The 9,904-nt window shown below is 55.1% G+C and overlaps 4 protein-coding genes across 10 annotated transcripts; 1 reads left to right on the top strand and 3 right to left on the bottom strand.

Annotated features, from left to right (window-relative positions):
- Window positions 1-394: 394 nt before the first annotated feature.
- Window positions 395-3,300, bottom strand: KVP18_004716 (uncharacterized protein; the record flags this gene model as incomplete). 3 transcript variants are annotated; one of them, XM_067957611.1, is made up of 2 exons in its annotated part: window positions 429-1,781; window positions 1,823-3,261. In XM_067957611.1, coding segments are annotated over 2 exons (2,792 nt in total), but the record flags the coding sequence as incomplete, so codon positions are not given. The 3 variants fall into 3 exon arrangements, with proteins under 3 accessions (XP_067806027.1, XP_067806026.1, XP_067806025.1); XM_067957612.1 differs by lacking the exon at window positions 1,823-3,261 and having other exon boundaries at window positions 395-1,768; XM_067957610.1 differs by having other exon boundaries at window positions 1,777-3,300.
- Window positions 3,301-3,335: 35 nt separating this feature from the next.
- On the top strand, window positions 3,336-6,245 carry KVP18_004713 (uncharacterized protein; the record flags this gene model as incomplete). Of its 3 annotated transcripts, XM_067957601.1 has the most annotated exons (4): window positions 3,336-3,953; window positions 3,981-4,430; window positions 4,457-5,188; window positions 5,562-6,245. In XM_067957601.1, the coding sequence occupies 4 exons, from the start codon at window positions 3,336-3,338 to the stop codon at window positions 6,243-6,245; spliced, it is 2,484 nt and encodes an 827-aa protein (XP_067806018.1). The 3 variants fall into 3 exon arrangements, with proteins under 3 accessions (XP_067806018.1, XP_067806019.1, XP_067806020.1); XM_067957602.1 differs by lacking the exon at window positions 5,562-6,245 and having other exon boundaries at window positions 3,336-4,402; window positions 4,447-5,431; XM_067957603.1 differs by lacking the exons at window positions 3,336-3,953; window positions 3,981-4,430; window positions 4,457-5,188 and having other exon boundaries at window positions 5,502-6,245.
- A 34-nt stretch (window positions 6,246-6,279) lies between these two features.
- KVP18_004714 (uncharacterized protein) lies at window positions 6,280-8,733 on the bottom strand (the record flags this gene model as incomplete). Of its 3 annotated transcripts, XM_067957606.1 has the most annotated exons (3): window positions 6,280-6,944; window positions 6,973-8,429; window positions 8,456-8,733. In XM_067957606.1, 3 exons carry the CDS (start codon window positions 8,731-8,733, stop codon window positions 6,280-6,282), a joined length of 2,400 nt encoding a protein of 799 aa, XP_067806021.1. The 3 variants fall into 3 exon arrangements, with proteins under 3 accessions (XP_067806021.1, XP_067806022.1, XP_067806023.1); XM_067957607.1 differs by lacking the exon at window positions 8,456-8,733 and having other exon boundaries at window positions 6,973-8,308; XM_067957608.1 differs by lacking the exons at window positions 6,280-6,944; window positions 6,973-8,429 and having other exon boundaries at window positions 8,452-8,733.
- Window positions 8,734-8,829: 96 nt separating this feature from the next.
- Window positions 8,830-9,623, bottom strand: KVP18_004715 (uncharacterized protein; the record flags this gene model as incomplete). Its single annotated transcript, XM_067957609.1, has 2 exons — window positions 8,830-9,573; window positions 9,615-9,623. The coding sequence occupies 2 exons, from the start codon at window positions 9,621-9,623 to the stop codon at window positions 8,830-8,832; spliced, it is 753 nt and encodes a 250-aa protein (XP_067806024.1).
- Between the last annotated feature and the right edge of the window lie 281 nt (window positions 9,624-9,904).

A 9,904-nucleotide genomic window follows, 5' to 3' on the forward strand; every position in this document is an offset into this window, starting at 1 on the left:
TCTCTCATCCTGAAATCCCTTCCCATCAGATAGTTGGTATTCGTCATGCGTTCAGGAACACGGACCAATGATGTCCTCCTATGCTACCAGCCCCCCAAGCAATACTCCATGCACAGCAGAAGCTGTATGCTAAGTATGGACATTCGCAACAGTATAAATATGCTATATCAGGCTAAGGATATCCGGCATAAACCGTTTTGTCTCACTTACCAGTCCACAATCCACCCATTGAATTGTGAAGTTGCACGTCCTCCCGTTGAATTGTGAAGTTGTCTGTTGAATTGTGAACTGTCCACAATGTCAGATGCTGAGGATGAATAATATGATACGAATCGCAGTCAAATTGACCAGGAGTTTTCGAATTCTCAGACAACGCCTCAACATTGCAAAGAGCTCATAGGACTCGAGGACTCTTCTTTGGAGCCCACCTTGCGGCCTGCTGCAGCCAGGTGGTCGTGGGGCCAGGGGAGGTTTTTAGGGCAGTTGTTTGTCGCTGCTGTGCCAACTCAAGAATCCGTGTTCTTCTGTCGGCGGGGTCGGTTTGTTGGAAAGCAGGTAGCGAGTGCTTTGTCGACGTGTCAGCGTGAGGGTCGTCGCAAATGTCGAGGAACGGTTCCTGGCTTACCTCACGGGAACGGAGAGCAATGCGAGTCGACACCAGGGAGAGCTCGTCGCGATGTGGAACCTGATCCAGAGGAGCTGAGACCTGCACAGAAACCTTTGCCTCCGACTCTGGCGTCTCCGCTGCGTCGTTAGTCGTGTTTGGAAATTCTGGGTCGTACCTGGCTACTACATGACCTCTCCCAGAAGGTGACTCGTACACGTAGGTTGGGTGCTGCTTGAAGAACTCAGCAGTTCGTTGCTTGTAAACTGGCTCCCAGACTCCTGCTTGAGCGAACCGCTGTCGGAAGAGATGCTCCCTGGAGAGTACCCAAGATCGAGACGTCTCGTTAAGCGGTGGATTCGCAATGCGTTCATGTAGCAACTCCTCCCTTTGGACCTTGGGCGTCCTCAGTAAGCGAGGCACCCTTCGAGGCCTTACCGCCATTCCTGGTTTGTACGGATTCTTGGGTGAAACTGCATGCTCCTTAGGAGTCCAGACCGGCGCCATGATTTCCGGTTCAGGAACAAAGAACGACGGCGGCGTCCATATAGGCAAGCCATACAGAGCACACGCGACCTCTATGGGAGAGAATATAGGAGGGGCCTCGTGGAGGTTCTCGATTTCCACAGCGTAAGGCAGCCTTCGGCGACTTGGGGTCGCTTCAGACACGTCTGGCAAAAAACCTCGCTGCCGATATCTCCGGCGAAGGTGACTTGGTGGGTGCTTCAATCTGTAGAGGCTGGCCGCTGTGAACCTGTGCAGTGGTCGACGAGGAGTGGTGACACTTTGTCGCCCATTCGTCCTTTCAAGGCGCACCTCAGAGTCGTCGATGATGTCGAACCACTCCTGGTGGCCAATTCCGAAATCACGTCGGTGATGTTGCACATCCTCCATCATCTCCTCCCTTGTGAGTGCCTTGCTGTCGCCTTCCGAGCCGCTTTCCTCTGGGAGCCTGACCTTAAGATCGAAGCGAACCTTCTTCGGTACGTACGTGTATGCAGCATATATCTCTGGCTCGCCTGGGGGTCGGCGGATGCAGTATTCTGTCTGGTACAGAGCATTGAAATAATCTTCCGGCGACTTGATTTCGGTTGCTGAAAGCTTCCCTCTCGGCGTGAAAGAAGTAACCAGCAAGGGATGTCTGGCCTTGTTCACTCTTCGCATAGCCCACGTCAGACTATTTTAGATTTGAGCGCTCTAATGATAGGGTGTTGCGACCCGTACGACACTGTGCACACCGACAATGCCTCTTTGGCAACGGCAGCAGCGTTTGCGCATGCAGCCTCAGCCAAGAGCTCCGAGAGGGTCACGAGGTAGAGCCCAACCAGTGGGTGGGATGGCACGTGCCAGTAATAAGTGCGTGCTAGATCCACAAGCTCGCTGTGGAAACCCACACACTGCAAGCGTTCCTTGGCAGCGCCGCGTATCATGGACACCGTGGCAAGGGATCCCAGAACGGTGTACCTGTCAATGTTGTAGCGGTGTAGATGGCAGTCGAAGACATTGAATGCCATCAACACCAACTCGTACTCCTTCTCGACGTCAGCTTCCGCCACTGCCCTGTTGTATAAGTCCACTGCCTCACGGAGGGCTAAGGGTAGACCCTCTGGCTTCGTGACTAGTGGTCGACACAGCGTTCCGGTTTTGTCCTGATGCATCGCAGCATCCAAGTTGACCTCGTCCTCGTACAAACGGTCCCCAAAACGTGTAGATCCATCGGCCTTGACACAAGACATCTGCTTGCACCGATCGCACTCACAGAGGAACTCGAAGTTATCAAGGAACCCCCGTTGCCGGTCTATTGTCGCAGCGCAGACGTCTACGTACGAATGCACAAGTTCTTCACCAGGCTCGATGTCTTGGAGGGCCCTGACGACCTGGGTTCCCTGGTAGTGCATAAGGACAGAATTTGGACAGCAGGAATGGTTGAGCAGCGCTCCGAAAGGGAACACAGCCGCAGCCACAGGGTGAAGCAGCGGATCGCAGAAAGCAAAGTTGTTGCATTGGAACTTCCGCAGAAGCCGCGCCACAGCTGCCGGAGTTCTTGTCGCCGCAGGAACACCACCCCAAAAGCCTTGAGGCACTAGACTCAATACCCCCTCCAGCACTTGCAGTTGGATGGCGTCCTCTGTGGGCCCCTCGTCAGTGGTCAGTACCAGACGATTGACTTCGCACATAGCGTCGACCTCCTGGAAGCCTGCCACAAGATGTCCAGTGTCGTCGCAGTGGATAGCGACAACATCCGATGCCCGACGAAGAACTCGGGTCGCGAGGATAATGTTGCAAAGGAGGAATGGTGGGACCCCGATTTGCAGAGCGTTTCTAATGAGCTGTGGAAGGCGTCGACATTCGGCTTTGTGAATTGGCCAATGCTTCTTTTGACACTGTGGATTGCAGTAATGAGCCTCCTTGCACTTGGAGCAGCGCAAAGCCTGCACCTGTTGGTCGGAATCCGGGAACGCAAACGCAAGCAGGCAATTCGAACACGCTGCCGGCAACTTCTCGATGAATACGGACGACGCGAACGGTCTTGACTTGAATATCACCTCTCCCCGTTTAATGGGCACGGATGCATACACGCACCGACCCTTTGTGACGTCCGTTTCGAGGATAAGCCCATGTTCTGCGAGCAGCTCATTGTAGTGCTCGAAAGACATGTGAAGGCTACCAAAAGTGTCGTTTTCATCGAGAGCCATTGCAAGTTTTCGATGACGTCTCATTATTATCCCAAATGTTTCCGTTTCCGTTTCCACCGTACAGTGTTCAAGTTGCATTTCGCCAGGCCCTCACAGACGTGCTGGACAGTCGGGGGGTGGGGATTTTCGAATCTCCCACTGGAACCGGAAAGACGCTTGCCATTCTCACTGGCGTCTTAGCCTGGCTCTTCAGTCGCCGCTCTCTCCTGTACCTAACCGACGTCCCAATGGACGAGAACGCAGTGCCAGACTGGATGGTCGCCGGGATTCGCCAGCAGCGGAAAGCCGAGGCCGAGGTTGCATGCGAGGAGGACCTGCGCAGAGTCTCTCAGGTTCGAGAGCTGGGAAAGCGGTTTCTGGCATCCGGGCAAAGACAGGAGGTGGCTCTCGAGCCGCTATTCGACGCGACAAGAAAAGTCGTCATCTGCAGTAGAACCCACTCGCAACTGGCCCAGTACCATGGGGAGCTTCGGAGGATAGAGGGCGGAGCAGGGGTGGGCATGGTCAGCCTGGCATCTAGGAACGTCTTGTGTGTGCACCCGGGCGTGCGGGCGTTGCCAAAGGGACTTGTGAGGGATTCTTGCCGGAAGCTAGTATCGGAGTCTGGCTGTTGCTTCCACAACGGCCTCAACAGTTTCGCCGCGGCAATCACTGTAGGTGGCTTTTCAAATTCCATACAGTCCAAATCCATGGACATCGAGGAGTGTGTCTCATGGGGGATGTCTCATATGTTATGCCCGTACTACGCGACGAAAAAGGCGGCCGCCCTCGCTGACGTGGTGCTCATGCCCTACACGAGCCTCTTCGTGCCCGGTGAGGTAGACTTTGTGACGAACAACGTCTTGATCCTGGACGAGGGCCATAACGTCCTAGACAGTGTGGTTGAGGCCCAGTCAAAAGAAGTCTCACAGCGGGGACTACTGACCCTCGACCGGATAATGGAGATAGCTGTCAAGACTGTTAAACCGTCTTCGAAAGTCCGGCTGAAACAGTGGAGACGTCTTAATCGAGCACTCCTTGACCTCATTAGGTCAGAGTCCGGAGCACTCGACTGCCAGGCAGTCAACCGACGGCTGGGGCCCTCATTGGAGATCCTCGGGAGGTGGGTGGACCAATCCAATATTGTCCACGTGGGTGCTTTTGGAGATTCACACAGCAACTCTACGGCATTGGGCTGGCGAACGAGCCGGATTCGTCGGCAGTCTTCGCCGCTCGCGACGTTCTGCTCCTGCTGGTCCGCCCGTTCGAGCACGCAGTGGTGGTGGTGGAGCAAAACGAGTCTCTTTGCATCTTTGTTCGGGGCGCGGAGCACGGTCTGAAATCCCTTGTCGAGAGAGCCCACGGCGTCATCCTTGCCGGGGGTACCATGCAACCCAGGCGCGAGTTCGACGCTTTCAAAGGCCTTCTGACTTGCCCCACCACTGAATTCACAGGCGAACATGTGGTTGCCAGAGAGAGGTATGCCGTACACGCCGTCACCTCTGTAGACGGGGAGCCCTTGAGACTGACCTTTAATCAGAGGGAACGATCACTTCCCTGGCTCGAATGCGTGACGGGCCTAGCGTTGGAGATCAATCATGAAGGCTCTGTCCTCTTTTTTCCCTCGTTCTCCTTTCTGGGACTATTCAAAGACTACATCGCATCAAGAAATTGGCCGATGTTTTTTGAGGAAAAGGGTCGAGGTTCTGACGTTCTTTTTGCCTATTCCACCGCAATCAATTCTGGCCAACAGGGTGTGCTCGCCGCAGTCGTGGGCGGCAGCCTGTCGGAAGGCGTCGACTTCAAAGACGGTCTTGCCCGACTCGTCGTCATCGTTGGGTTACCCTACCCTCCTGACACGCCGAAGCTAGCTGCTAGACAACAGTACCTCGATGCTTTCGGGGCAAGAGTAGATGTCCGAGAAGTTAAGTGCGCAAAGAGCGTGAACCAAGCTGTGGGCCGTGCATTGCGTCATAAAGACGACTGGGCGGCGCTCGTGCTCCTTGACGTTCGCTACGTGGAGAAACGCACGAGGTCGCAGCTATCATCGTGGGTCGCCGCGGGAATCGTCGAAGGTGGATTGGAGTCTCTGCAGCAGCCACTCCGGCATTTTTTTGGTATACATACCTCAAATGACCTCCAAGCACGTTGACACGGAAGCGCTGGTCCTAGCCTCGTTTCTCGGCCCCCCGACCGAGCCCACACCACTCGGTTTTGATTTAATGACATTGCCTGACAGCCAGCTGCTTTCAAGAGTAAAAACATTGCCATCTTCAACACAGATACTCGATTCAGCTCTGTACAGCAACGCTGATGTCTCTGTCCTTGAGGCTTGTGGGTCTCTGTTCAGTTCAATAAAGAAATGGAAAAACAGTGCAGAACTCCAGATGGATGGATTCCGCCCTCCCTGCAACTCGCCCGTCCTAGGACCGAGCACGTACGACCTCTATGGCTTCGTCTCGGACGTGTGCGCCGCTTTCGGTGAGAAGGACTCCGCCAGCACGGCCGCAGGTTCTAACCGTCCCTCTATCGGATCGTCAGGGCGACCGTCGTTGGCGGCAGAGGAGGAGTACGTGCTGGTGCAGTCCAATGGCAAATATGGAGTTCAAATTGAGTTGTTGAGGTACGACATCCTTTCCGTAATTGTTAGGAATGGAGGGTGGTTCCAGAAGATGCTAATAGGGCAAGACCGAGTCGTCCATTTTCCGTTTCTACTGTACAACAAGTCTGATTTTGCAACGACCTTCACAATTGAAGCAACCACTCCCGCGGACACGGTGTCCCTGCAGGTGACCCTGCTCCGACCTTCGAAAGAGACCATGCTGCAGAGCACCTACCACGAACTCCTCGATTTCCTGAACCAGTACCCAGGGTTCACGAGCTCTATGCACCAGCAGACAGCGACTGGCGGCCCAGTGCAGTGGGTCGAGATTGTTGATGCAGCTCGTGACTGGCTTTCGTGGTGATGATTTTTCAATGAACATGAACCATTACAATTTCTCAAAGACCTGCTTGCGAGTCCGACGAAATGGGCTCCTGAGAGTCCGTGCTGCTGTCGCTGTCCCTGGAGGACTGCCGAGATACCGGAAAACCGAACGTAGCGTCCACATCTCGAAGGTAGGCGCGTAGCACGGCGTCCACGTTGGATGCCGACAGGGCGTTAACTCGCTGCAGGCGCTCAGCAGACATCTCCAAGTCGACGACGAGACAGGTCTCACATTGAGTGACCGCGTCCACGATTGAAGCAATGATGGGGACTTGCAAGCTCTTCACTGGAGCCAGTCGCTGCCACGGATTCGGGTCGTCCAAGGACGAAGTCGAGATTAACTTGTCGCTTTCCTTCACGATGACGTCGACAATGTCAACCGTCAACGGCGGCGCTCGCTGTGTTGACCCCTGCAGGTACTGGTGCAGACTAGTGAGGATCAGCGGCAATTCCGATTTGGCTAAGCTCCAGAACTCTTGATACGCCGCGGCAATGGACTCGTTGCAGAGTGTTGTCTTCGTGGATCCCTTTCCGTCGCCAAACGACTCACGTCGGAGAACTCGTTGTCGGAAGTGCTCTTCGGGGTCCAGGTCGCTGCTCGGAGGCGGCGCAGACCACTCTGTGATGCTCTGTTTCGCCTCCGACACGTGGCGAACAACGTTCACTAGCGGATGGATTACTGCGTCACTGATGAGATCAAGACTCACTTTTGGTGGTGGCGATAGCGACCACCTTCTCGCAGGTTTCAAGCAACAGCTCGTCGATGTCTCGTCTACCGTCAGAGTGAACCTCATGGACGCTGGGCAAGAAGAACTCCAGCAGCGCACCCACCCCAGCCCAGGCTCCACCCCTGAGCGTCATCAGATTCCACACCCGCCTGCGTACTGGCCCAAAGTCCAAACCCCGTTCGTCCTCGACCAAGTCGCACTTGAAGTCGACGACCTGGTGACGAATGATATGGAGGTGGCGCAGGAGGAAAAGCTGCGAACCTAGTGGATGGCCAGCAGACTGGAGCTCTGTAGTAGCCGCCAGCAGCGACTGCAAGCAGGCGTCTACAGCGGCTTTTGCCACCTTCTTGAAGGACGCGCGGTCGAAGGCGCCGAACACGAGGGCCAGACGAAGGACAGAGCGAGCCACAGGCGGGTACCAGTTCTGAACGTCTGTCGCATGCCGCGTGAGTGCAGCCGGATAGTCTAGGTCTTCAGGTTGGATGTCGTACCCAGCCACCTCATTGGTAATGAAGAGGTCTAGCAGGAACACGAGCCTCTCCAGCACGGAAGCGTGGACAGTCTTGACTGCCACCTTCACTGGGGTCAGGTGTGGGCCCGTGGTGGCGTTGTCGATGGCCTGGACTACTTGCGTGTCCAGTGTCTCAGCCACCTCCTTCAGCTGCTCAAGATCGTGTGACCGGATGATGGCAGACTTGGAGTAGGACACGAAGACAGACCCAAACTGTTCGAGGAGAGTGGCGAGGGCATCTGCCGGAGCCTGCTCACAGAAGAACGCCTGCATTGTCGACACCTCCAAGTTTCCTAAGGATACTAACAGCGCGCATGCTTGACCCACGGCGGTGGGCAGCTCGTCGTGGTTTGTGAGCCGCGCGATCTGCGATGTGAGCGGCTCCAGAATCATCCGAGTACGGGTGGCTACGTAGATGCCGCTCAGATGGCCTAAGGCGTCCATATAGACCTCGTCATCGGACTTGTCCACGATGACCTCGATATAAGGACAGAAGTCAAACGCCAACGCTCTGAACTTCACGAAGAAGTATGTGGGGTCTAGCACGGGACGCCCCTCGCGACGGGCTACCTCCACGTACTGCTCCACTCGCTTCTCCAGCCCAGAGAGCTTACGCATGAACAACGACGACAGCGCAGCGAACGCCTTCTGTCGGAGCTCTATAAGGTCCGACTGCCTTCGGAAGCCGTCATCCACGTCGAAGAAGGCGATACTCTTGTCGAGAGCCGCGAGCGTGTTCTTCAGCGACTCAGGGCGGCTCAACAGCAGAGAGGAGTTGTGTACCGTTGCGCTGAGGTCTTGCATGCTGTCGTAGTGTTGGATTTTCTCCTTGATGATGGCGGCTTGCTGCCGTTGGGAGGTGAGATCTCGCAAAACATCTTCACACGATTGATGAAGCTCCAAGGTTTCTGTCACAATAAGGTCTCTGTGTGTGGACGAACGAAAACTCACTTCTGTTCCTTCAGCGCGTGCAGCTTGGTACTCATCGTGCAGCTCGTTTTGTCGAATGACTGCAGAACCTCCACGAGACTACTTAGCCACGCAAAGTCCGGCCAGGAGCTGGCGGGCTCTCCTGCCAGCGCTTCTCGGAGATGATGTGTGTACAAATCTAGTAGTTCGACGGTGGGCTGCCCTTCGCCGGCTTTAATTAGGTCGCAGAAGCCGCCACGGTTGCCGGAGCGGTCGCTGACGTCAAGCAGGAGTTTCTCGACATCAAGAGGCACGACCATTGATTAATCGTACAAAAGCGGTAGATTTCTGCGTCTGGAGACGCCCAGACTAAGTGAAGATGAGTGCTACACATGACGCATAGGATAGTTGACACACTAGGCAGAAGCCTCAAGAGCAGGCGCCACAGCCTCAGCCACAGGAGTGAGTGGGGGCTCCTCCGCAACCGCAGGTGCGGGAGCAGTGATAACAGGAGTCTCCTCAATCTTGGGCTCCTGGATCTTGATGTGATCAGGAATAGGCGTGGAAGGGCCGGCCTTGCCTTCAGGGTCGTGAGGTCTCATGATTCGGACACGGACTCCAAGGATTCCCTGTCTCAAGAGAACGGTACGGATGGCCTGCTCGACATAGAGGGTAGAGGGGTTACCGGTTGTGAGAAGGAACCCATCACCGAACTTCATAGTCTTCGCTCGTTGAGCTCTCAGCTTACCGCTGACGGTGACGACGCAACCGATGGCACCGGCGTCCATGATGTTTCTGACCACTCCGTAGCAGGCACGACGCACAGCCATACCCTTGAGCAGCTTGAATCGCAGCGATTCGGCCTGCGCCATGGCGCATAGCCCGCGAGGCTCCACACGCTCCACAAGAAGCTCAACTGGCAACTTCTCGATGTTGAATCGCTTCTTGATGAGCGAAGCCAACTCCCGAATTCTGACGCCACGCTCACCAAGCACCTCCCGAGTTCGGGTAGCGCGAATGATGATCTCCATCTTTAGGTGGGTCTTCCTAACCTCAACACCAGAGTAGCCATCCTCAGCGAGCACTTTGCACAAGAACTCGTTGAGCTCGGCCTGGAAAACGCCCTGCTGGACGAACTTCGCCTTCTTGTTGAGGTTGTCCTGCGGAAATATGAGAGACTCGTTTCAAACACTAGCCTTACGAAATCCATTCTTGCGTCTGAGGGGGCAGGCAAGAAATCGACGGTTTTAGAGACAGAACGGCATCGGAGCCGAAATGTCAGAGAGCCTACCGTAGGATATCTGTCTGGATAGTTGTATTCACGGAGCTCACTGGAAGGGGAAAGTGATGAGACCTCTAACAAGAGAACGTTTCGTAATGAATACTTCACAGTTACTCTGATCTCACTGGAAGGGGAGGGAAAGTGATGAGACCTCTAACAAGAGAACGTTTCGTAATGAATACTTCACAGTTACTCTGATCTCACTGGAA

Source organism: the organism of the source record quoted next (genome assembly GCF_019968955.1).
Source record: "MAG: Porospora cf. gigantea A chromosome Unknown PgA_NODE_878_length_9904_cov_417.545, whole genome shotgun sequence".
Classification (NCBI taxonomy): domain Eukaryota; phylum Apicomplexa; class Conoidasida; order Eugregarinorida; family Porosporidae; genus Porospora; species Porospora cf. gigantea A.